The following is a 26,726-nucleotide window of genomic DNA, read 5'->3' as shown; positions in this document are numbered from 1 at the left end:
GCTTCCTGGGAAAAACAGCAGTGATGTTAGTGTCAGTGTTGAAGGACATGGAAAGGATTGAATGGGGCCTGCTGCTGCCTACATGGGGGCTGCTGTGTTCTGTTAATGCTGAGACTTGTACACACACACCTGGCTTCAAGTCCTGCCTCCACCTCTTTGTTGCTTTGTGACTTTGGGTATATATCCATATATATATATATATATTTGCCTTTAGAGAATGCCATGGTTTTTTATTTTTTATTATTTTTATTTTGGTATCATTAATCTATAATTACATGAGGAACATTATGTTTACTAGACTCCCCCCATCACCAAGTTCCCCCCACATACCCCATTACAGTCACTGTCCATCAGCGTAGTGAGATGCTATAGAATCACTACTTGTCTTTGTGTTGCACAGCCCTCCCTGTGCCCCACCCCCGACATTATACATGCTAATCGTAATGCCCCCTTTCTTTCCCCCCCACCATCCCTCCCTTCCCACCCACCCTCCCCAGTCCCTTTCCCTTTGGTAACTGTTAGTCCATTCTTGGGTTCTGTGATTCTGCTGCTGTTTTGCTCCTTCATTTTTTTCTTCTTGTACTCCACAGATGAGTGAAATCATTTGATACTTGTCTTTCTCCACCTGGCTTATTTCACTGAGCATAATACCCTCTAGCTCCATCCATGTTGTTGCAAATTGTAGGATTTGTTCACTTCTTATGGATGAATAATACTCCATTGTGTATGTGTACCACATCTTCTTTATCCATTCATCTACTGATGGACACTTAGGTTGCTTCCATTTCTTGGCTATTGTAAATAGTGCTGCGATAAACATAGGGGTGCATATGTCTTTTTCAAACTGGGCTGCTGCATTCTTGGGGTAAATTCCTAGGAGTGGAATTCCTGGGTCAAATGGTATTTCTATTTTGAGAATTTTGAGGAACCTCCATACTGCTTTCCACAAAGATTGAACTAATTTACATTCCCACCAGCAGTGTAGGAAGGTTCCCTTTTTTCCACATCCTCGCCAACATTTGTTGTCTTTTGGATGGCGGACTTTGGGTATATTTGTGTCCCCATCTGGGCCTCAGTTTGTTCCCTTGGAAAATGGCACCGAGAGTAACACCTCACTTGATCGCATGCTTGGCCATGTTTGATTTTAAGATTTGGATGCTGTGCTTATGCCACTGGACTCTGGAGCCCAACTGTGGTGCGAGTCCTGCCTTCCCTACTTCCTGGCCAGGTCACCTTGGGCAGGTCATTTAAACTGAGGTGTTTCTTCCTGGGCTAAATGGTATCGCTAATGGTGCCTTCCTGCGAGCTGGTGGGAGAACTGAACTGGCACAGGAGCCCTTCAGGGCATCTTTGTAGCCTGTCTTGGCTCTCAAAGTCCACTTCCATCTTCCTGCACGGAGCTTAGCATACCTTCTGAAGTTCCCATGATTTTAGGAGGCCTTTTAGGATCAGAGCTGGGGGCAGACAGTGCATCGATTGCAGACAAAAATCCCCCATTCAGCACTTCACATTTAGCGCCAGTTTTATTGCCCAGCTGTGCCCAGCTGGGAAATAACAGGAGACACAAGGGGAGTCAGAACAGGGAGCATTCCTCCATGGCACCCCTTGCTCCTGAAGGCTTGGAGTGCATGTGCCAGTGGACCAGAGGGTGGAGAAAAGGAGTATTGCCCAGCAGCAGGTAAGATGCCCCTGAGGCAAGGGCAGGAGGTGGGGGCGAGGGACATGGTTTGGGAGTCAGGGGTCCTGACAGAAGCAGCACCAGTGTAGCCCAGAGGAGAGGCACTGTGGGCAGTGCTGGAGACGTTGCCTAGGCCCCCACAGTTGCATCCCAGGGACCCCCCAAACAGGGTTCCCTTTGATGCCCCTGTTGTCACCTCAAGGACAGGTGACCCAAATGACCTCCATTCCCTGCAGCAATTGGTTAACTCCAGAAATACTCCAACAGAGTCACTGTCCCAGACTGCCAGCAGCTTCTCACTCTGTTAGAAATCCTGGCTTAGCCTGTTCTTTGACTCCGTGGACCAGTTGGCATCCACATGTAAACAATCTACAGGCAAAGTAAATGTCTCTGAGTTCTCTGGCCCCCACCCCCCTGCTCTGGGAAGCTGAGGAAGCTGTGGGCAGGTTGGGTGGGTCCCTGGTTTCTCACACGGCCTGGGACTAATGTGCTGAAGCAGCAGTAAGTGGGGTTCCCTGGAGGCATGCTGGGAACGTTGTAGCATGGACCCAGACTCCATTCCTTTTTATAGCGGCACTGCAGGACTCTGGCATTTACTCTGAGGGGTTACAAGTAGGGGAGATGTGATCTGACTGACTTGTTAGTGGGATCTTTCTGGATGCTGAATCTGTGTGTTTGGTGGTGGGGTGGGCAGGAGGAGAGATCAGGAGGTTCCTCTGATAACTGAGTTATGACAGTATAGGCTTGGGTGCCAGCCTTGACTTGAAGCAGGACCTGCACACTGTAGTGTGACTCTGGGGTGCTTAACTGTGCCTCAGTTTCCTCAACTCTATAAAATGAGGATAGAGCAAGGACTTTGGTTCACTGCTGCACTACCATCAACTAGAGCAGGCCCAGCACACAGTAGGTGCTCAATCAATGTATGTTGGACAAGTAGGCTATTGTGTTAATGAAATGAAGAGGTAAAAACAGGGCCTGGGATGTGATAAGGGCTTAGTGGTCACCAGATGTTATCATGAGAGATCTCCAGGGGTGCTGAGAGCTGAGAAGGAGTCTAGGCAGGGTGAGAAGCTGGGTGTGCCTTTGAGCAGGTCAGGGGCAGTCTGCAGGGTGGTCTGGACCCACCTGTCGGCGGCCTCTCTCAGTCCACCGCAGGGCCAGGTTGGGTGAGGCCAAGAACTTGACCACTTCATTTTCATACACGTCCAGGAGGCAGACCCGCAGCCGATAGATGCAGCTGCACTTCTCTCTGGTGCCCCACCTGCCAGGTGGCGGTGAACCTTGACGCCCTCGCCACCCAGTCAGTCTGTGGGTTGATAGGGAGGGAGGCTGAGGGCTGGGCTCTCCTGCACATTGATGAGGGCCACGTATGGAGGAGTCACGGCCTGGGAACCTGAGGGGAGGGGCATGGTGCTCCTGGGGCAGATTCTGGAGGTTTGGGGTCAGATGCATGCATGGGGCAGAGGAGAGTGGGAGAAGGATGGTTCTCTGGGGCAGAGCAGAGCTTGGAGGAAGAGGAGCCTGGCTCTTTCTGGGGAGGAACCTGTGGATAGGAATCTGGATACTGTGGGGTAGACACAGCTATTGGAAGGGGCCAGAGCCCCACGGAAGAAGGAATTTCTTTTGTGGAGGAGCAAGAACTTGAAGGAAGGGCCTAAGGCTTTGTGAAGGAACATGGGTGCTCTGGGGAGGAAGATTCATCGTAGCCCTGCAGGCTCTGAAGCCAGCCAGTGTACCCGTCCCAACTCTGCCTGTCAGAGCCTTATATTCTCGGGGGAGTGCTCCCAACCCTTCTGAGGCCTTCAAGGGCATCCCCAAGCCCTTAGGGTCAGTGCTGTGTGTGGGCGATGGGGATGACGTGGATGAGGATGGACGCCTTGTTTCAGACCAAGCCAAGCCAGTCAGTGGCCCCCAGGTCACCAAGCCTGGGGCCTGCTGGGAGACGGCGGAGGGCAGTGCCCAGAGGTGCTCTGCACTCATCAGGGCTCCACCCATCCCTGGCTCCGCAGCTGTGCACATTGCTTCCCCTCTCAGCCTCATATGAGGGGGCATAGTAACAATGGCCATCCAGGGGCTGATGGGGATTAAATGAGCCCCTTCAGCAGAACTGCCACCTCCACCACCATTGCTGCTGCTTGGGGGCACGTTGCCATTCTTCACTCACCAGTCAGCCACATAGATCTTGATCTGGGCACTGTCCAGCAGTTCCTGCCACACCCTCTCCATTACCAAGTCCACAAGCTGCCTCTTGAAGCACCATCTGGGAAGGGAGATGGTGGGGGGCAGGGGGTGCAGACGGTCACAGCCCAGAAATCACCTCTTCCAAAAAGCCTCCCCTGACAACCCTGTCTAAAGCAGCCCCCTGGGGCTTGCTTTACTAGACAAGATGTGTGATGGGCTGGCCTCTCACTTTCCTTCCACCATTCTCCACCCTGCTCCGGGCTTCAGGCGGCTGACCTGTATGCAGGCCTGCCCCTAATATTTGTGGGCGCCAGAACATGAGTACAAATGTAGGCCCACAATGAGCAAGGACGCTAGTGCTGGGGCCCTAGGTCTAAGGATGTATTGCCTGTATGGACTGGCCTCTCTTACCCTCTACTTCCTGTTGGGGAGCCAATGGGAAGCTCCAGCAGGAGATGGGAGAGAAGAACATGAAATCAGGCATTTATCCTCCTGGCTCCCTCCCAAGGGATCGCCGTGGGACTGCCGTGCCTCTGAATGAAAGGGCAAAGCTCCATTGTGCCCTCTCCTCATAGCCCTCTCTGTCTTGTGTTTCACTAACTTCCTCCTCCCTTTAACTGTCAGGCCCAGAGGTGGTAATAACTCTCCTCACTGTTACTAGCCTGGGGTCATGCAGTAACCCTTGCTTGCCTGCACCTTTGTAAACAGTCCTCCCCTATCTGAATATGCCATAATAACAGAAACAGTATAGTACTGGTGGAAGAATGGATAAGGTGACTAGTGGAACAGAACCGAGTGCTCAGGGACAGACTGAGGAATGTATGGGAACTTCATAAATGATAGAAGCAGCACTGCCATTCCATGGGGAAGGAATGGAGTCTTTATAGATGGTGTTGGAAAACTGGCTCAATATATAGAAGGTGGGGGGGGGAACTGGATCCTTACCTAAATCTGCATTCAAAAGCAGATTAAAGATCTAAAGGTGAAAGATAAAACTATAAGGTTACAAAAGGAGATTATAAGAGAGAATTGTTATGATCTAAGGGTAGGAAAGGACTTTTTAAACAAAATCTCAAAAATAAATTCTAAGCCAAAAAAGAGAGAGAGAGAGATGGATTTGGTCACAGGAGAGTAACAACAAAGAACACCATGGACACAGTTAATACAGATGATAGAATAGATTTCCACAATGTCCAGGATGGACTGACATCTAGAATATAGAAGGAATTCTTGTGTATCAACAAGAAGACATCAACCCTAACAGAAAATATGAGCTGGCAATTTACAAAGGAGGGAATCCAAAAAAACTAACGAGCACACGGAGAGGTGCTTCACTATTAGTAAATCAAAACATGCAAAATAAAACACATAAGGGGGGGAAAAAAGAAAGGTGGCATTATGATTAGCGTGTATAATGTCGGGGGGGAGCACGGGGAAGGATGTGCAGCACAGAGAAGACAAGTAGTGATTCTACAGCCTCTTACTACGCTGATGGACAGTGACTGTAAGGGGGCATGTGGGGGGGACTTGTTGAAGGGGGGAGCCTAGTAAAGATAATGTTCCTCATGTAATTGTAGATTAATGATACCAAAAAAAAAATAAAACACAATGAGATATCATTTAATGGCAACAACTAGGAAGCTGAATAATGCCACATGAGAATAGTTGACCGTGCAGGGAGAGGAGAAGAGAAATGGGTATCGGGTAAGAGGATAAAGTAAATCCACCAGCAAACTGTTCTGATGTCTTCATAGCACTTACCGCAATCAGAAGCTCTGAAGCCAGATTACCTGGGTGCAAATCTCAGTGCCTCATTTACTAGATGTTGGTTACCCTCTGCCTCAACCCTACATCTAAAATGCAAATGAAAAGAGTAGGTTCCTGATCTTTCTGAATTTTCCTTGTATCTCTGGCATGTAGAATGGTGCCTGGTACCTGCCAGGCCCTCAACAATATCTGTTGATTGACTGAATAAATAAATGAAGGAGAGGATGAAGGGGGATGAGGGTGAGGACAGGACATTACAGAAGTGGCCCCCTCTCTACCTGAGGCCTATGCCTCAGTACCAAAGGCCACTCACAGGAAAGAAGTCAGGAAGCAGGTCTGAGAAGGAGCCCCAGGCACCAGTAAGTTCTTTTCCATGACCCAGCCGTTGCCGCCGTGTGCCACCTCCAGCCTCTGAAGCCTTCTGTAAGTAAGGTACAGTAGGGTTGAAGACAAGGGATTCCACCAAATTGCGCTGCCCTCCAGCTTCTCCCTGACGCACTCCGCCTTCTCCCCTGGCCCTGCCTCCCAGGCACGGGCATTACTGGTCCCTCCCCACGACCATGCCCACTCAGTCCTGCCCTTCCACCCAGCTCCTCCTCAACCCCACCGTGCCCCACGCGGCAGGTCTGTCTCCCATCTGTCTCGCTATCAGCTCAGTTTTGCCCCCACCGCCCCCGGCTCCCACTCCTTCAACCACAGCCTCCAATCTCCTCCTGTCTTTGCCCCACCCACTCTCTTTCCCCTCCCACAGGTCCTCGGTGAGGCCGTATAGCTCTGTGCAAGCCCCGTCCCTGTCAGCACCTAATCGGCTTCTCCCCGGCTCCTCCCTCTTTAGCCACGCCCACCTAGCCTACAGTGAGCATCCAGTCCCGCCCGTGGCCCCTCCCACTCTCTCTCCCAACGGTTTTGTTTCCCTCCACTGCCGCAGCCCTCGGCTCCTCCCACCCGGTCTATCACCTTCCAGACCCCTCCTGGCCTCGCGCCTCTTTCCTCGACCACGCCCCCTGGCGGCCCTGGCCCCGCCCTGGCCCCCACGCTCTCCGCAGGAGTTAAAGATGAGGTTGCGGCCCAGCGGTACACAGAGACAGTAGCGCGCCAGGGCGCACAGCGGGAACTCCTCCCAGCTGCAGCAGCCACAAGGTGGGCCCGTCCACTACGTCATGCCAGACGCGGCACACTGGGCGGCAGCGAGTCACTAACGCGTGCGGAGGCACGTAGCTTAGCACCTGCACGAGCAGCTCCGGGGGCAGCGCGTCCAAGGCTGTGGGCGGGTCTGCGGGCAGCCGCTGCCACGATTGCCGGGCGCCCATCTCCGGCCTCCAGAGTCCTGCAGGTTGAGAAGGGTCGGCAGGTCAGGGCGGCTTGGCCTCTCTCAATCTCTCTTCCCAGGACACAAGGTCCCCACAGCTTGACTGTGACCTCACCAGCTCCAATGGACGGTCGGAGAACTGCCATGGCTGCGAAAATCGGGCACCTAGTTCCTGCCGCCTGGATTCCTCCGGAATCAGCTTCTCCCCACCTTTCCCCCTTGAGCAACAGACCCCTGGCCTGTCCGTGACCACCAGGACTGCTGACCCTGGCTTCCATCTTTGTCTGGCACATTGAGGCCGAGCACTTCATATATATGACCATAAGCACACTGAAGACTCAAGAGGAAAACCCACCGAGGAGGAAACCATTTCCACTTCATCCCCCGACCTGTGCCGACCTCTTGGGCCTTTGGAACTCATGAACTATCTTCGGCAAAATCTGTTTTCTCAGTTTCGTCACTGAACATTCTTGTCACCTTGCTCTAATCGGAACCAAGCACTCATGTGGCCCTTCGAAGTGGGTAAATCTCCTTGCTCCTTTCCAGGCCATTCTCCCTCCATCTTCCCCCAAACCCTTCAGCTGTGAATCTCATATCATCAGAGTAGATTGTTCACTACCCCACCTCGCGCATCGCCTGCTGACCCAGATCACTACCCGTCACTTCTCCATTTTAGCTCTGGGCTCATACCACTACTGCTGTTCCTATCAACATTCTTGGTGATTTCTCTATCCAGGTAGGTGACCCTTCCTTTTGCCACCCCCACCTCTGTTCTCAGAGCTGCTCTCCTCTCAGCCCCTCCCTGCCATGGTCACAACTATACTTTGTCTGAATAGCTCTTCAGGACCTCAACCATAGGCATCTTGCTTGTCACCCATCACCTCCTCTCTTTCCAGCTCTTTTCTTCCAGGGCCTGAGACCCCACAATCCCTCCAGCCCACTGTGATCTTCCATCCTTTGTGCCTACTTCCTTTTCACTGCTCCTCACCCCCTCAAGTCCTCATTTCTTCCTAATTCAGTTTCAATTCCTTGGCTAATTGTTAAAAACATTATTTGCATTACACCCTTGCCTCCTCTGGCTTCCTCCTACACATGACCCCGGTTAAATCCAGCCCTCTGCCTACCCTGCACCTGTGCCCACAGTTTAAAATGGCTGAAGAACACACAGCTCCACTCTGGTCTCACTTCAGGTTTGAGAACTTGAGCCTCAAGCCCCTAATGCTGCCGGCAATCAGATTACATTTCTCTTATCCACCTGCTGTTCCTCTCGATAGGTAATCCTTTCATACCTTCTTCTCTGTCCCGGAGCCCATAATATCTCCTTCTACCTCTTCACTCTCCCCTTGCTTCTTATTTTGCAGAAAAAATACAAACGATGAGAAGCAAACTTCCATAGGCCCTACCACCCCATCTATCACCTCCCAGCCTTGTGCCTACCATGACTGCCCCCTAGTAAGTCAGCTGTCCACTTGTGGCCTGCTTCAGGCCGTGCCTCACAGTGCTCCCCTCTCTGCTGCACCTTCCCTTCTCCCCCTCTGCTCTGGATCCATTCCCACAGCCCACTCACAGTGGCATATATCTTACCTGAAAACAAACTTTCTCTTGACTCCACCTCCCCATCCAGCTACATCCTCATTTCTCTGCTCCTGTGTATGGTAAACCTTCTTAAAAAGTTGTCTACACGTGCTACCTCCATATTTTCGATTCTTGTTCTCTCTTAACCCTTCTCTAATCGGGCTTTGCTCTCTTCTTCACCCTGAAATGTCAAGGTCATCAGTGACCCTTTGGTGTTAAGCGAAAGTGAGGTCACTGTTCAGTCCTCACCTTGCTGGACCTGTGAGCAGCAGCTTCTTCACTTGGCCCTGGGGCAGCACACAAGCTCTGGACCCCTCCTATCTGCTTGGCCAGCTCCTTGGCTGTTCTTTCTTCCTCCGTCTGATCTTGCAGTGTCAGGGATTGGTCCTTGAACTTCCTCTTTCCTCCAGTAACACTCACTCCCTTGCAGATTTCCACCATGTGCATCAGCTCTCACCTGGATCATCACTGCCTCTCTGCTTCTTGTAAGTAGCCAGGTCCAGTGTGAACACCTGAGTCTGGTCTTGTCCTTGCCCTGCTCACAGCCCTCCTGTGGCTCTGTGTCACCCAGGGGAAAGGCAGAGTCCTTCCTGTGACCCAGCAAGTCCGCACGATCTGCTCAGTCACGTCCCTGCCCTCTCAGCTCCCTCTCTCTGTCCCTGGCACACCAGCCTCCTCACCTTGGACCCTTTGCATGGCCTGTTCCTCCATCTGGATGCAGAGGATTTCTTTGCTCACCTCCATACTTCAAGTCTTTGCTCAAGTGTCAAGTTCTCTATGAGACCACCCTGAGCCACCTTATTTACCATTTCAGAACTTCAAGGCCACTGCCTTCTCCCTCCTCCCTTTCCTTCCTTTGTACTTTTCAAAAGCATTTGTCACCTCCTAAAACACCATGTGGAAGTATTATAATTTACTCAATTCTCTTCTCTATCTGTCTCCCTAACCACACCATCATCACCAGGAGAGCAGAACTGTTGTTCATTTGCATACTGCATACTAGTGTCTGATAGGCATTCAATAAAGTGTTCAGTAAAGAGATGTTACATGAATGAAGGAATGAATCACACCAGAGATCCACTCCGCAGATGAGGAAACTGAGGCGTGGTGAGGTGAAACACCTTTATTTAACAAGAGCTCAGTGATGAACTCGAGACCTATTGAAAAACTCATCTCATTCCTGTCTTGCCAATCGGTTTCAGCCCCGGAAAAGTATGGATTTAATGTGACCAAAGACATGAGAGTAAAAGATTGTTTGGGTGAACGGGTTATACCCAACTTTATTTCCATGGTGGCAGGTCAATCACTAAAATCCTGTTCACTCAGAGCAAGTCTGCGTGCAGCAAGCCGGTGTCTGCCTCTGGGCCTCTCAGCCCACACAGCTGTCCTCTGGGCTTCTTGGCCTTCACAGCTGTCCTCTGGCTCTGTCCTCAGCCCTGCTACCACTCCAGTCTCTGCTCTGCTCTCCTGAAGCCTTGCAGCCGTGCCACCGTGTTGCCCAGAGCACAGGGCAGGGCTCTTTATATAGAGTCAATAACGATGCATTGCCCATACATGCGTAGTGAGCTAGCCAACTGGGGTCAGGTGAGAATCCTGGCCACAGGAACCTTCACTTTATCCACAACTTCCCTGGTGGTGAATGAATGGGGCCTAGGTCCAGCCAGCCTGGGTTTGAGTCTCTGCCATGTCCCTCACTAGTTATATGACCCAGGGCACATCATTTAATCTCTTTGCACCTCAGTTGTCTCTACTGACAATAAGGATGTTAATAGTACTTACTTAATAGCATTGTTGTGAGGATGTAATGGGAAAGCATGTAAGAAAAACTGCTGGTGTCCAGGAAGATGAAATTACTAAACACTAAATTATGTTAGTTGCCATTATTATTACACATCATAAAAAATGCACAACCATTTAGCTATGATATTTTCATCTGGTGACATTTATTGGGCCCTTATTAAGCCACCATGCTGAGCATTTAAGCTGGATCATCTCACTGAATCCCATCATCTTGTTTAATGGACAAAATGATCATTGGAGGTTGTCCTAGGTTAAGAGGCTTCAATGAATAATCTAGTGCTTGTTAGGTTATCTAATGCTGGTGAGTATTCATGTCAGCTGTTATTATTTTTAAATAAATTGATTAAGGTCTTTCAAGAAATAAGCCTCTATTAGGCAAGTGGTCTGTAGACATGACAAAAAGCCTGATGCCCCCTTCACGCCACTGTAGAGTGACTGAAATTATCAGACAGGCTTTAGAGGCTAGGAGCTGCATTTCCCCAGGTGGCTGCATTAGCAGCTAGTGGCAATTTACAAGCAAGCCCACCAGTTTGCCTGTCATGGACACGAGATTCACCAGAGTGTATGCAGTTCCCTGGCTTGGCTCTCTTTAAGAATACCTGGTCATGGCAAACGAGGGATCTCTAAAGCTGGGGGTGGTCCCCTCACAAACAAGAGCAGCCAGACTTCACCGAGGAGCAAAAACCTTCAGTGATGTGCTTTAGGAGCCCCGAGTATACAGAGTGCTTGTTTGGGACAAAAGCTCAGCTGAGGGCCCTGAGGGGCCTCATAGCCACCATGTCCACGTGGCTGGATGCCAACTACCAGCTGGGTCAGCATGCGACATGTAAGGCATGGCACTGCTGGCTGCCAAGACATTTGGGGGGGCAGTTATTTTATTGGTTGTCACAGTGACTGGGGGTGGCATTGCTATTCCATTTCCAAGGACCCTTGATGCTCTGGCAGACCGTATCCTCCCCTAGTGGCTACAATTAATATATCCTATCTGACATGCTCTTCCAGGACTTGACCACTGGCCACTGACAAGTGGAGTCCACAGCCCTCCCCTCGACCCGGGCAGGCCTTTGTGACTGCTTCAACTTTCAGAGCACCGCAGAAAAGACATGGTAAGGGATTTCGGACGCTGGATAATAAAAAAGGATACAGCCTCTGCTTCTCTCTCGGTTCCTGTGCCCCAGAAGCCCTGAGTCCAGGGGTGTGCTGCTAAATATTTAACTACTAGGTCTCTAGGGGGGAAAGGATGAGTCTGGGTTTGCAGCATTTGCTGATCTCTGCAGTGTACGATCCCCTACCATGGCTGATTGCAAGCCACCAATGTGAAGCCCCTGAGCTGGGGGCTCGGGAAGAGTTGCCCACAACCTGCTCTCGTGAGCTGGTGCAAGCGCCTGAGTCGGCACCTAAGTCTGGCTGCCCTGAAGCCATCATACTGGAGAGACCACACGAAGGTGGAGAAAGGCTTGAGCCCAGCTCTTTCAATCTCCCCACCCTAGGGGCTTGGCATAGAGGTGAATATGCCTTCAGAGGCCAGCCGCTGATGACAACCCCATGTGAACTCTAAGAAGTCCATCCTCAGAGCCATGCAGGTAACACAGTTGTTTTATGGTTATTGTTACTGTTTGAGTCACTACATTTTGGGTGGTCTGCTATGTGGCACCAGCTGAGTGGAACAATGCTCAGGGACCTGCATTGTGTGGGACGGGCACTCCCCACGAAGAACTGTCCCAGCCCAAACGCCAAGAGCCGCCCATAAGAAACAAACAAAAGTGCCCCAAATATAGATGCAGACTGAGGTGGGTTCAAATTCTGAGTCTACCCACTTCCCATCTGTGTGATATGGGACCAAAAATATTTATCTTTTTAGCCTAATAAACATAATTCAGGAATAGTGTATTTTTTGGTTGGTTTTTGTTTTTAAACTATGCTTTATTTAAGTACTGACCACCCATTTTGTTTTTTATAATCAGAAATCTACTTGGCTGCTTCTACTTGTTGCCTGTTGCATGGAGCTAATTCTCTTTTGTCTCCATTTTTAAAATTGTGGTAAAATTCACATAACAGAAAATGTACCATTGTAACCATTTTCAAGTGTCCAGTTCAGTGGTATGAAATGCATTAATAATGTTGTGCAACCATCGCTACCATCCATCTTCAGAACTCCTTTTCAGCCTGTAACACAGTTAGTTCCTTGTCGCTCCACCCCTCCTGGCCCTGGTAACTACCCTACTACTTTCTGTCTCTAGGATTTCAAGTCCTCTAAGGACCTTATATAAAAGGAGTCATACAGTGTTCATCCTTCTGTGACTGACCTATTTCACTCGGCATAATGTCCTTGAGGTTCATCCATGTGTAGCCTGTGTCAGAATTTCCTTCCTTTCTAAGGCTGAATCATATTGCATTGTATGGATGGACCACATTTCATGTATCCGTGGATGCAGGTAGCATCCATGTTTTAGCTACTTTGACAGCTGCTATTTTTGTTGGTATAATACCTTTATTTCATTTTATTTAAAAATGTGGAATCTTGGGCATCTTGAGATTATGGTCAATGACTCATTGATTCATGATGAAAATATGTGAACAACAACAAAATTCTCTGCCAGGAGAATCTCAGGCACCATGAAATTCCTAACTGGGCAGAGATACAGCCATTTATAAAGCTTTTTTTTTTTTCCTGCGGCTTCATCTGAGGTAGGGCTCTGTGTGCCTGTTTATTTGTAAAAATTCATCAGGCTACACCGTTTGGGAGCTTTCTACCAAAGGTTTACTAAAAACTCCAATAGCAATAAATGCAGAGATGGTCGCCCCAGGAATGGAACAAAAAGAGCCAAAAGCCTCTCCCCAGAGTTATCAAACAAAACACAGGACTATTTTTAAATGAAGACTTTGTTTCTCTCTCCCCAGAAGTTCCTCAAATTGTGTACAGCCAGAGACCTTTTTATAGTGACCAGAACATTTTGCACAAAAATACCTTATGACTCAGTGATGATACTGCCGACATTGGTCTGTTTGTTGGCCGGAGTGTACTTACACTGACTGTTATTTTACTATTATTTTTTATGGCTCTGGGGATCGGGGGCTCACATGCTATTGTCATCAGGTGTTGGATGGGGCTGGGTCCTCCGAAGGCTTGTTCAGGCCCCAGTCTAGCACTTGGAATGGGGAGACCAAAGCTGGAGGGCTGCACAGCTGGGTTCCTCAGGGTTCTCTTTGTCCCCTGTGGTCTCTCTAGCTACAGCATCCTTTTCCCAGGGTGTACGCTTTTTTTTGAGAAAGATGAAATAATATAATTTCATTTTCAAGGCTCATGATTCATTACACTGTCTCCCTTTTATAGGGTATTAACAGGATTAATTGTATCACTTCCAGTTTTGTTCATTTTATCTTTATTAATTTTAGCCATTGACTTAAAGATTATTTCTATTAATTTCATCAGCTAATAATATACTAGAGTGACTGATGTGTCACCCTTATATATTTGTACATGTGTGTTTTTACTTGATGTGGTATTTGTAGCATTTCTGTATTTGAAATGTCTTTTCACTGACTTTTGGTTTTGCTTTATGAATTTGGGAGACTGGACAAAGCGTCACTATACATAGGAATATTTCAGTATCAGGCTAAAAAATCTGTGGGTCTCCACTTCTTAGGGGTCAGTGTTTATTAACATATAATTATTCCAACTTTTCTGTATGTTTGAAAATTTTCATAATACAACCCCAGGGAGAGAAAGACCCAATTGTCAAAGATTCAGTAAAACCTATTAGGATCCTTGTGAGCTGGGCAGGGACCATTTGAGTCTCCAGGACCCTGGGCTGTTGCCCCAGGATAGGTGGTGGTCGGGAGCTCCCCCTACAAGGCAGGTGATCTGGGTTCAGTTCAAAACCCAACTCTGCCACTTCCTGCGCAGGCCATCTCTTAGGTATGCTGACCCCTTGGTCTCAGTTTTCTTGCCTGTAATATGGGGATAACTATTGCTTCTACGTTAAAGGTTTTTTTGTGAACAGGGCAGGGCAGATATCCCTGAGCCATGCCCGGGACTCAGGGAATAAGACCCAATGGTAATAAAACAACAAATGTTTTCACTCTTAGGATGAGGATTTAATCATCTGAAAGAATTAAGAACCTAAAGTGAGGTGCACTCTGTGGGTTTACCTTGGAAGGGGGGATATGAGAGAGGGGAGTGGGCACACATGTACCTCACTGCCCCCTCTAAATTCTGCCAACTACACATAGCACCCATGTTGAACATGAACTCCTCAGAAAGAATAAGTGAGCAAGCCAGCAAGCCAATGCCAGAAATGATCTCCACTAACAAACCCCGGAGAGCTATGCACCGCAGTGTGAGCTGGGGCACTTGGGTGCATTTCTGCTGTGTGTGCACATGCACATGCATATCTTTCCCTTCAAGAGCCCTGGGTCCCAGAATGGGTACCTTTTTAAAAATTACTTTTATCGTTTTATACTTTGAATCCAATAAAATGCACACATTTCAAGTGTACAGCTTGAGTTTTAACAACTGTATGCAACCATGGAACCATCATACAACCAAGATAGGGAGCATTTCTCTCTCTCCAGAAGATTTACCTCGTCCCAGTCAACCCCCACCTCCACCACAAGGCAACCACTAATCTGTTCTCTGTCACTATAAATTAGTTTTCCTTTCTAGAACTTCGTATAAACAGAATCGTATACTGTGCGGGTAATCAATTTACTGCTTCACAGCTCCAAGTTGTAAAATTGGAGTTTGGAGGTTTTAAATCTTTGTCCTTCGCCGGCTGACATGCTAAATTTTTCCAGTAGAGGGAGCCAGAGGAATGCCGCAGGAGGAAGGGGTTTTGCTTCCAGCTTCCAGACTTGGTTGCCCCAGGGCAGGCAGCAAGTGTCGCCAGCGTCTGGCAGTCAGCGACGCCCCCACAGCCAGCACCTTCCCCTGGCGCCCACCTCTGTTGGTTTCCTACCTGTGTGCTTCCGGTGAGACCTTCCCTGTGAACTGCTTTCCCTAGCATCCTAGAGGACAGACCTCTGGTAAGTTCAAGAGGGTGACATTCTAGCAAGTTCCCCAGGGGCAGCACCACGGGGTCTCCTTTGCTCTTCAGTGAGCTTTGTCCAAGCATTCTCCGAGATCAGGGTCCGTGGGGCTGTCAGGGACAGCCGGGGACTGCCGTCTTCCCCCAGCTCTCTAGATCTTACAGGCTGTGGCTGTTCTTTGTATTTGCTATTTCTATCTTCTTTTTCTTCTTCTTTTTCACTTGTAAACAACAGAAACTAATTTCTCACAGTTTTGGAAGCTGGGAAAGTCCAAGATCAACCCACTGGCAGATTCAGTGTCAGGTGAGAGCCCACTTCCCGGCTCACAGATGGCCATCATTGCTGTGTGTCCTCAGGTGGCAGACGGGGCTGGGGAGCACGCCGGGGTCTCCTCCACAAGGGCACGGATCCCATTCATGAGGGCACCTCCCTCATGACCTAATCACCTCCCAACACCATCACACTGGGGCTTAGGATTTCAACGTAAGAATTGTTTTAAAAATTGAAGCCTCGTTGATATTTCTATATTCTTTAGGGTTCTCTTACTTCTTAGTAGCTAACTCCTTGATTCTAATCCCATGCTATAATTAACAATTCTGTATATTAAGCATTCTTCCTTCAAATTACTGTGTGGTTTCAGTCTCCTGACTGGGCCCTGATGGACACATACGGCACATGCTCTCTGGGCCTTCTTCCCTGCAGCATAACATCTGTGTGCTTCACCCACACTGCTGCATGTATCATTCAGGAGTTATTCCCTTTTCATAGTTGAGTAGTATTCCATTGAACAGATTAACCCACAGCTTGTTTATATACTCACCCTGATGGACAGTTTGGGGCTATTATGAATAAAGCTGCTGTGAACATTCACGTACAAGTGTTTGTGTGGACACACATCATTTCTCAAAAGTAAAATACCTAGGAGTGGGATTCTTGGATCGTATGTTAAGTGTATGTTTCACCGTACAAGAAAATGTCCCATCATGATTGTGCCATTTGTATTCTCATCAACAATGTATGAGACATGCAGCTGCCAGCACCTGGTGGTGTCAGTCTTTTTAGTTTTAGACAGAATGGCTTCCTTTTCATGCTTTTGGGAGATTTTCCTCTACCTGACATTTTCCCTTATTAATTTTAACTCTTTGCTCTTGAACCATAGTGCTGGTGTTGTTTCTAACCTGCCACAAATGGTTACATAAAAATCATCAAAAGACAAGATTAAAATTATTTGCTCTCTGGAATTATTTGTGTGTTCAAAGATTCGGTGTGGCTTCCTCTTCAAGAAGGCAGACTGAGCTATTGATTATCAGGGCTTATACTAGCCTACAGGAGATGCTGGCTAGATTTTTTTAAAAGGCACCCTTTCTGGGTGAATGCAACATGGAGTACATGGCCCGTGGAGTCAGAACAAGGACTGGATCTGAGTCCCATGCACAACCCTGGCTGGCCTCATGTGTGCCTGGTCCTGCTGGACGCTCTGGAAAGATTATCCCAGGAATCCCAAGTCCAGATGCCTGTAAGAGACGCACACTATCCTAATTGAGGCTGGCTGGGTGGAAGAAAACGGAGTGGTGGAGATTCTGGAAACCAGAGAGTACAGCTCAGCCTGAAGGCTGTGCCAGTACTCACTCTGGCTGATTTACTGCCAAGTAGAAAGGAGGGCCCAGTTTGGCCACATCTTCCAGTTTTTCAAAAAAAACTGGAAATCCCAGTTTTTATGTGAAATCAATTTTTAAATGTTAGCAATGCATCAAAAAAAAAAAAAAATGAAAGCACCATATGGGCCAGATAAGACAGATCTGCAGAGCCAGGAACTGATTTCACACCATAAGGAAACTGAAGCCGGGAGAGGTAAAATGACCCTCGTAAGGTCACACAGCAGTCAGAGGTGCAGTGGGGATTGGAACCTGGGCAACCCAATCTCCCTCCCAAAGGCATTGTCTCTGTGCACAGCCAAGGAACTACAGAGCAAAGTGAACAGGAGGGAGACCGTCAACAGAATGACATGTGGACACGTTTCTGAGAGACAAAGGCAGACAGAAGTGTGGGGGCTAGGACAGGGCTCACAGGAGGTGGGTGGGACAATGGAGCCTCGAGGCCATTCCCCTCAGAGGCTCTGGCCCACAGTCAGGGGTCCGGAGGGGCCTGGGCTGGGGTGGGCGTGCAGGTCGGCGTGCAGGGGCAGGGTGAGGACAGCAGTCAGTCCATCTCTGAAAAAACTGTGCCTCTCGGCTTCCTTCTCCCTCTTCTGCCTCTGCTTTGCCACACAGACCTCAGGCTGTCCGACACTCACACCCAGAGAAAACAAGGCAGTGCTGGGTGACTGTTCTGTAAAGAAACTGTATGAAGCATCTGGGAAGGGCCCAGGCTGCTGGCATTCCTGAGCACTGCCCTCCCCATGGGGCATCTGGGAGCGGGCACCCGGCAAAGACCGGCTCCCTGCATGCTGACCCTAGCGAGCGGGGCACCCGAACAGCATTCTCAGTCATCCCTGAAACTGGCCAGAGGGGCCAGCAGGAGAGCACGCCCAGATCTGTAACAACCCCAAATCCCATATCAGTGACTTAAAAAAAGGGGCCCAGCCCCTCGGTTGTTAGAACATGTGATTGGACAAGGAAGGATCACTGGATGCATCAAACTAGCCGTCCCAAAGAGAAGTGATCAAGTCAACAGGAAAGCTAACGCTAACTGACCCCAGAGGAAACAGAGACCATTCAAAGGGCCGAAAGAACATAAAGGAAAAGAAAAACCCGAATTAGTAGACTTGCAGCTGACTTCAGGCTTCACAGGTACGTGACCTGTGCATACGAGCGTACACTTAGAAGGGCTCCATATTTGTTATACAGCTCTCCTTTCACTAACTTGAAATTCTTAATCTGTTTGGAACAAATGGCCCACATTTTCATTTTGTACTGGGTCCTGCAAATTATGTAGCTGGCCTCGGTACACTTAAATTTGAGAAGATATTAAAAATAAAACAACAACAGGATAGTGTAAGAGGAAGGACGTCTTCAAGAAGAAAAAGAATTCCAAGAATTAGATTGGATGAGTTAGAAACAAGGAAATGCTTCCCTCAAAAGGGAAAAATTCAAGCTATGAGAAACTACAGGGAAAAAAACCCACCTGTTTTAAGAAGGTCATGGTCCAAATATGATAGACACTAACTGCATCCATGTTATGTCCATTTGACAAAGTGCAAGAAAAATGAATCCGTTTGATCTGGAGGCTAGGGGCATTCTCTTTGCAGTAGGCCTGTTGATGTTCCAGGAAAAAAGATTGTCTTTTATTTTTCTTCGAGATAATTGACATACAACATTGTGTAAATTTAAGGTGTCCAACCTGTTGATTTGATACACTTATTACATATTGCAATATGATTACGCCTGTAGCATTAGCCAATAGCTCTATCATGTCACATAATTATCATTTCTTCTTTGTGATGAGAACATTTAAGATCTGGTCTCTTAGCATAAAGACTGTCTTTTCAGCAAATGGTACTAGGAAATCTACATGCAAATCTACATTAGGCCTTTCCCTCACATCACACACAAGTGTCAACTCAAATCATTGACCTAAACCTAAGAGTTAAAACTATAAAATTTTTAGAAGAAAACCGAAGAAAATTTCAAAATCTTGGGTTAGGCAAGGATTTCTTAGATACACCACCAAAAGTATTATTCGTAAAAGAAAAAATGGATTAAGTAAGCATCATCAAAATTTTAAACTTCTGCATTTCAAAAGATACCATTGAGAAAATGAAAAGATAAGTTATAGATTGGTAGAAAACATTTGCAAATAATGTATCTGATAAAGGACTTGTATCCAGAATATGTAAAGAACACTGAAAATTCAATAATAACCAATTTAAAAGTGGACAAAATATTTGAATAGACATTTCACCATAGAAGATTATACAAATGACTAGTAAGCATACTCAGAGATGCTCAACATTTTTAGTCACTAAGGAAGTGTAAATTCAAATCACGAGACACTACTTTGTGCCCACTAGAACAGCTATTGTTGAAAAGATTGGTGAAGACTTGGAGTAACTGGAACCCTCACACACTGCTGGTGAGAAGGTTTAAAATGGTATAGCCGCTTTGGAAATCAGGCAGTTTCTTTAAGAGTTGAACATTAGAGAAGTTAACATAAATTTACCATGAAACCCAGCAATTCTACTACCAGACTATCTACCCAAGAGAAATGAATACACATGTCCACATACAGACTTGATTGCAAATGTTCACAGCAGCATTATCTATTTGGAAATAATTCAAATATCCATTAGCTGGTGACTGGATAAACAAAGTGTAATACATTCATACAATGGAATACTGTTCAGCAATAAAAGCTATGAAATACGGGTACATGCTACAGTATGAATGAACTGCAAAACAGTCTGCTAGGTAAAAGAAGCCAGACACAAAAGACCACATATTGCATGAGGTATTTACATGAAATGTCCAAAAAAGATGCATCTAAAGATACAGGAAGATCAGTAGTGGATGGGGCTGGGCATGGGAATGGGGAGTGACCACACATAGGTACAAGGGATATTCTGGAGGTGATAGGAATGCTCTCAAACTGTGGTGAGGGCTGCATAACTCTGTAACTTCACTAAAAGTCACTGAATTGTACACTTAAAAGAGCTGATTTTTATGGAATGTAAATTACACCTCAATAAAGTTGTCAAAAAAATCTCCTGCACACTTTACAGTTAAAGCATGTAAGCCTTAAATGTGGTAACAGAACAGCCTGTAGATGTTATTAACCTTGACAGTGTGCAAGTACTTCTGACAAAGGATGGGAAATGCAGGGTGGGGGGAAGGGAAGCTCAGAGGCTTGGCTCACCTACTTCCTATCATGGGAATTGAAAGTTGCCAGAATAAAAACTAGAAATGAGGCATAAAATTTAAAGTTACTGAGGTAAAAAGAAACAATCTTAAAAAGTAAAATTCCTAAAAGAAAAAAAAAGAAAAAAAGTAAAATTCCTTAAAATTGGTGCAGCAAGGAAGCAGGGCAATACCTACTCGGCTAAATAGCATGTGTCACAGCAGACAGAAATAGATGGTTCTGAAGTTCTCTATTTCTCTCTTATGTCCTTGTCATCACCTTCTAATTACCCAGCTGCCCTCTGGGCCACAGCATGTGTGAAGCAGGGGGCTAAGTGACTTCTGCTTTTGGTATCTTCTAATGTCAATGGAAGAAGCATCATGTGTAGTAGGGATTGTGCTTTTATTTTTAAAAACAGCCAACCAGTGCAATGTCACCATAAGTTACTTAAAAGTGCCATCAGTGAGAACTCACATACAATCCTGATGGGGGTATAAACTGATGAAGCCATTTTGGAAACTAGCTGGGCATTTTATACTAAAGTTGAAAATGTGCCTGCCCCATTTCTCTTCAGGATGATGAAAATATTGTAAAATTGTTCGTAGGGATAGCTGCATGACTCTGAACAAACTAAAAACCATTCCGTTGCATACTTTAAATGTGTGAATGACCTGGCGTGTGAATTATATCTCAATAAATCTATTGCAAATAAAAAAAATTCATTTGGCTAAGAATTATTAGGTCTAAATTAAGAACAAACTGCTCAGGTATCTGCATTTTTATGCATTTTCACACAGTCTTTGTGGTTTCTACATTTGCTAATCAGATGTCATCCTAAAACTCAAATCTGATCAGGAAACAATATTGAAAATACTTGAATAGACTTCCATTGCTTTAAAAGTGGTTTGCATCCCTAGCTACCCATGAACCATCCTAAACCTGGTCACAGGGATTAAGAAAACATTCTCAAGGTATTATGCTCATTGAAATAAGCTGGGCAGAGAAAGACAAATACCATTTGATTTCACTTATTTGTGGAATATAAAAATAAAGCAAAACAGAATGAACAAAACAGCAGTAGACTCAGACACTGTGAAGTGACTAGTGGTTACCAAGGGGGAGGAGTTGGGGGGATAAAGGAGCACAATAATTCACAATCACAATGTAAGTTGGTCACGGGGATGATAGTACAGCGTGGAGAATATAGTCAATAATTCTGTAACATCTTTCTATGTTGATAGTAACCACACTAGAGGGGGTGAGGATTTGATGATGTGGCTAACTGTTGAACCACTCTATTGTACATTTGAAACCAACATAAGATTGTATATCAGTGATACTTCAATAAAAAAATTTCTAGATGGATAAAAAAAAAAAAAAGAAAAAGAAGAAAATGTGCCTGCCCCATGATCCAGCAATTCGACCCCAGAGACAGCAAACACCGGCTCAAATATGTACGGCAGCACTGTTCCTGAGAGCTCTAGCCTGGAAGTGAGCAGATAGATGCCCATCCACTGTGGGGTGTATAAATAAATGAGGGTAGTCATGGAATGAAATACTACAGATTAAAAAAAAAAAAAAGGGAGTTAATGACAAGCACCCACAACAGCATGAATGAACTTCAAAAGCATAATTTTGGGTGAGAGACACCGGACACAAAAAGGCCCGGAGAGTGTGAGTCCGACAGTAGACAGCCTGGGTGCCTTGGGCAGGCCTGGTCTATGCCTGTTGTCTCTGGATAATTAACATAATTATTAATAGTGACCCCTATTCCAAAATTTCCTGGTTTAGATGATAAATTATATACCCACGCCAATGGTTCTACTCTTAGAAAGTTCAGAAACAGGCTAACTAATCAATATTGCTTACAGAGGCACACACAGGTACTAAAGCCAGATGAAGAAAAGCCAAGCAGGAAAATGAGTATCATAAAAGTCCGGATGGCGGTTCCCCCCCAGGGAGGGAGAGGGCTGTTAGCCAGAAGGCATACACAGGGAAGCATTGGGGGGCTGGCAATGTTCTCGTCGACCTGGGTGCTAGATACATATTTTGTAATTATTTGTTAAACTGTACATGTGCTTTTGGTACTTTTCTGTATGGATGGTTTTTTTTGCAATTTAAAAAAAACCTACTCCTATCAGTGAACACCATGATTATTTAGGCCAAAGAAGGAAATAGCCTAATTTGTCTCTCAGTGCAAATAATACAGCTCATTTGTCAGGTGCTTTCTTTGTGTAAGGCGCCCTGGAAAATTCTTTAAGTGCATCATCTTATTCCCAGGAGGCAGCCCTGACAATTCTGGGCTAGAGGGCATCAAAGGGCTAGTGAGGGACACTGGTTTGGGGAACTGCTGGTTAACAGCCCACAGAGGAGGTGGCGCTGGGGAAGGGCTAATGTCGGTTCTGTCAGTCAGCTCCTGGTTAGCCCTACCGCTAACTCCAACTTTTTTATGACCTTGGGAATGGCTCCTGTCCACCATCCCCAAATCCCAAAGCCCTGAAAACCACAAATGTTTCCTGGACCCACTTGGTGGCTGAGCTGACTCACAGTGATGGGAGGTTTTGTTTATCCCACTGAATATGAACATGCATGTCACACAAGAAATATCAGAGCGTTCAATTACCCAACACTCCCCAGCCCCACTAAAGGGATCTTAGTAACGTAGAGAATGGGTTCCCTATTACTTGCCACATTTTCAAAAAGTCTGGATTCCCAAATGCACTGGACCCCAAAAGTTTTAGAAAAATACTGTGCACAGTTAACAGTAGGACTTCTGTGTCCTATCGTGGACTTCTAATAATCTCCAACTCTCATGGCTATGGGAAAATTACATGAACTCAAGGCCTGGCCCTCGAGAAGTGTGAGCCACCATTGTGAAGGCTGTTACTCTGCTTAGCAGGTAAGTCCAGCCACAGGAGTGGAGTCCAGGGCGCATCTCTGTATGTTGGCATCCCATAGTCATTGAAGCCAGGACTATGGGAAAGTGGGCCTAGGGGAGGCGTTAGGGGAGGAAACAGGTCAGAAATTGTACCAATGGCAAGATCAGAGACATCTGGTGCCTTTTAAAAAGGAAAAAGAAAATGCCAAGTTCAAATCTATCTCTAGAAAAAAAGAATGGAAGGAAGGGCCCAAGAGCAGTTATGTCAACAACAGTTACCCAGAAGTGAGCAGAACATGTAGTTAAGAAAGATCCTTCACAAAATACTAACAGCTACTGTTAACTGCACACAAACTGCTCTAGGCTCATGGGAAGTGCTTTCTAAAATTTCATAGGAGTCTCACAAACCACCTATGAGATAGACCCCGTTGCCAAGCTGGGGAAACTGAGGTTTGCAGGAGGGAAGCAACCCCCTCAGGTCACCCGACAGGCAAGTGCAGACCTTGGGTTTGAACCTTGGTGTGGACTCCAGGGTTTGTGCCACTGTGCACATGTCTTCATCGCTTAATTTCTAAATGGTCTTACTTTATTTTCCCTAAGTTTTGCTATAAAAATTTTCATCATATAAAAAGTTGAAAGGATAGTAAAATGAACATCTCTATATGTTTCATAATTTGCCATGTTTGTTTTCCTCTCTCTCTTCCCATGAACTCTTTAATACTTCTTCATGAATCTTCTAACAGAGAAAAAGGGCATGCTATAGGTTTACAGTACCAGTTACCACCACTAAGGGAAATCCATTCTGCCATCTAATATTCACTCGATGAACATTCCCCTCATTGTCCCAAGAAGGTCTTTTATAGCTGTTTTTTCCAGACCAGGTTGGAGCCTCACACACTCCTGGGGGCCCATGTCTCCTTCACCTCTTTTAATCTAAAACACTGCCCCTGCTATTTCCATATTCTTAAAGAGACATTACTATTAGCATGGGAAAAAAATCATTTCTATTTGATTTGTGAAGCATATGTATGACTTGATTGGATAAAAAAATTAGTAGTTATGACTTAAAAAAATATTTTTAAAGCCTATTCTCAGCCAGGCCTTAGAAAAAGGGGAGTCAACAGATCCTATATATATTTAATAGAACAAGAAACACAAGTTTAGGAAAATTATTTCTGTTGCTGCAGATGATGAAAACTGTGTCCATCTATTTTTAGGATTAGTGGACAATATCTAAAAGTTGGTAAAGTAAGAAATAACTATCCAAGAATTTGCTTTCAAGATTTGGAAGTAAGCACCAGAGAAGTCAAAATCATAAAAAACTTAAAACAATGCACCACGGTGATCACAGGTCACTTCTGCCATTTCTGGAAAGTCACTTAATTACAATGTTAATTGGCTGCAGGCCAGAGCTGTTGTTTAAAGGCTTGTTGTTTTTAATGCAAAGCTCTGTCTGTCCTATTTATCTTCTGTTCTTGTGTCTTACTGGGACATTAAAAAAAATGTTATTTATTTTAAAAGTAGGTTCCTAATCATGCAGCCTTTCAACATCGGGAGTAAATAGATGCTGTTTAAAGTCGAAGGAGCAGATAGGGCATTAAAAAATGTTACTGAACCCTGCAAAAGTTAACTTTACAAGATTTAAATTGGGAGGAGCAGCCGCAGCTAAAAACAAACTCCACAAGTTGCTAAATCAAGACACGGCGCTCTAATGCTTCCGATTCACAGATTCGGCAAAGGGGCTGCCAGGCAAAAGAAAATCCCGATCTGGTGAAAGTGGCCGGCCTCTCCCTGGCTGCTGTGCACACGGACTGGTCCGCAAGTTTGGGGTATTTATTTAATGGCGGCCTCGCCGCCCCGCAGCCGATGGAGGCGTGGGCCTTAGGGGACGCCTTTTAAAAGCAAAGCCCTTTGTGCACCCTCTGGGGCTTTCAAACGTGCGTTTGGGAATCTCTGGATTTACAGAGGGGGCAGATGTTGGTTGGGGCAGCAGAGGACGCGGATGGGCCCGGGGCCGGGGTGCAGCACTCCAGGGGACCCGACCCTCCGGGGGGCCGGGGGTCTCCCAGCTCTGAGTAGGACGGGACACGGGTCCCCACCTGGGTCCCTGCCTGTCCCGGCGCTCACCTGGCGGCCCGCTCGGTGGCGAGTGCGGGCTAAGATCTTCTTGCGCACCCTGCTCTGGGAGGCAGTCGGTCCTCCCCTGTGGCGTGGCGGCTCTGCGATCCCATCCGGGCGGCGGGCGAGACGCGAGACCCCGGAGGCTGCAGGGAGGAGGGTGGGGAGGGCCCGGCTGCCGCGACCCGGCGGGGAGGAGACCCAGCCCGGGGCCGGGATCCGCGGGCCGGGCCCTGGGACAGCCTGCGCCTCCGCCACTCGCCGACCTGCGGCCCCGCGCGAGTTCCAGCTCCCCAAGCCTCCCGCTGTGGGAACCGCCCTCGCTCCGCCTGCCCAACTCCTGGATTCCCCTTCGGACCTCCTGCCTACAGCAGCCTCCGCTATTCAAAACGGCTCTCCCACCAGTCAGTGGTTAAACTGAGCCTCCGACGGGGCCTGGCTAAGTTATTGTCCACAGGGATTCTCCCAAAGTCACAGGTGTCCCTAGGGGACAGTCTCAGCAGCCCCGGCCTGTTCTTAAATTGAACCTCTCTGCCGCACACTTATCTGCCAAGACCAGACTGTGCCCTCCTCTTTTAGACGCCTGCCCTATATTACAGACAACTGAATTAATCCGAGGTTCAGGACCATAAGGATAAGGCCATGACCCTTTTCTCCCTAAACTCTGTCCTTGGGCCTTCACAGTTCATTCTGATTGTGCTGATTGCTCACAGTGCTGTCCGGCAATCCAATATGGGAGATCTCCTTGCACACTAATTGAGGAGGATTCTTGGCTCTGATAGAGAAAGAATTCAGAAACAGGTCAGACAAGTGTAGATAAGGAATTCATTAAAGCTAGAGAGTAGCAGTGAACACTTGCAGCTGTGCAGGCAGCAGAGAGCGGGGAAGATCAGAGGGGAGGAAGGGGAAGTTCATTGAACTCCTGCTCAGCATAAGGTAGATCCTTTGCCAACTCCTGAAGCCAGGGTCACCTGGCATCCAGTGTCCACTTGGTTTGCACAGCATGGGAACTGAGCCCCTACCTCTCCAGGATTGGGGTGAGCCTCAGAGCTCTGGATGGAGTGAGATTATGTTCTGAGAACTTCCCAAAGCAAAGAAAGGAGATTTTTCTGGCAGGCTTTCAGACAACCGTGATCATACAGCCACAGGCCCATTCAGGTCACCAGGGTAATGGGAACTTGCAAGCCCAAGTTCAGTAGTCCTTCCCTACTTGTCTGAACTAGAACTGAGAGTGAAGACTAGTGCTTAAGACTGGAAAATTGAATGAAATAGCAAAGTGACAAAGACATTTACCACCAGTGGTAGAGGTTGGTAAATTCTTGTTTTTACCATGATAGAGAGTTCTGGGAAGACGTGCAATTGGCTTATGCAACAAGGTTTTTTTAATAAGACAGTACACGCTCAGGAGTGTAGGCAGCCTCAGAAAGGAGGCACACTTAAAGGTTTAGGATTTGAGTTTTTAAGGATTTCAAGAATGGGGTAAAAGGCCAGTGGGACATAGGCTTGACTTGTGGTCTCATGATGTCTATCTCTGTAAGAGACATTATATCACCATCCAT

General features: G+C 47.0%; 1 protein-coding gene and 1 long non-coding RNA gene across 3 annotated transcripts; one reads left to right on the top strand and one right to left on the bottom strand.

The window, feature by feature from the left end:
- Window positions 1–472: 472 nt before the first annotated feature.
- LOC108395453 (F-box only protein 17) lies at window positions 473–25,308 on the bottom strand. Its single transcript, XM_073225915.1, is given in 8 exon segments — window positions 473–2,047; window positions 2,804–2,939; window positions 3,843–3,938; window positions 5,940–6,030; window positions 6,033–6,047; window positions 6,662–6,747; window positions 6,749–6,953; window positions 25,177–25,308. Coding segments are annotated over 7 exon segments (663 nt in total). The 5' UTR covers window positions 6,937–6,953; window positions 25,177–25,308; the 3' UTR covers window positions 473–1,996.
- LOC140847060 (uncharacterized) lies at window positions 6,960–12,078 on the top strand. 2 transcript variants are annotated; one of them, XR_012126666.1, is made up of 3 exons: window positions 6,960–7,457; window positions 11,313–11,416; window positions 11,801–12,078. It is a non-coding gene; the product is annotated as an uncharacterized lncRNA (long non-coding RNA). The 2 variants fall into 2 exon arrangements; XR_012126665.1 differs by having other exon boundaries at window positions 6,960–7,671.
- Window positions 25,309–26,726: the final 1,418 nt, after the last annotated feature.

This window comes from Manis javanica, chromosome 17 (assembly GCF_040802235.1).
Source record: "Manis javanica isolate MJ-LG chromosome 17, MJ_LKY, whole genome shotgun sequence".
Taxonomy (NCBI): domain Eukaryota; kingdom Metazoa; phylum Chordata; class Mammalia; order Pholidota; family Manidae; genus Manis; species Manis javanica.
This window is presented reverse-complemented; position numbering and strand designations above follow the sequence as displayed.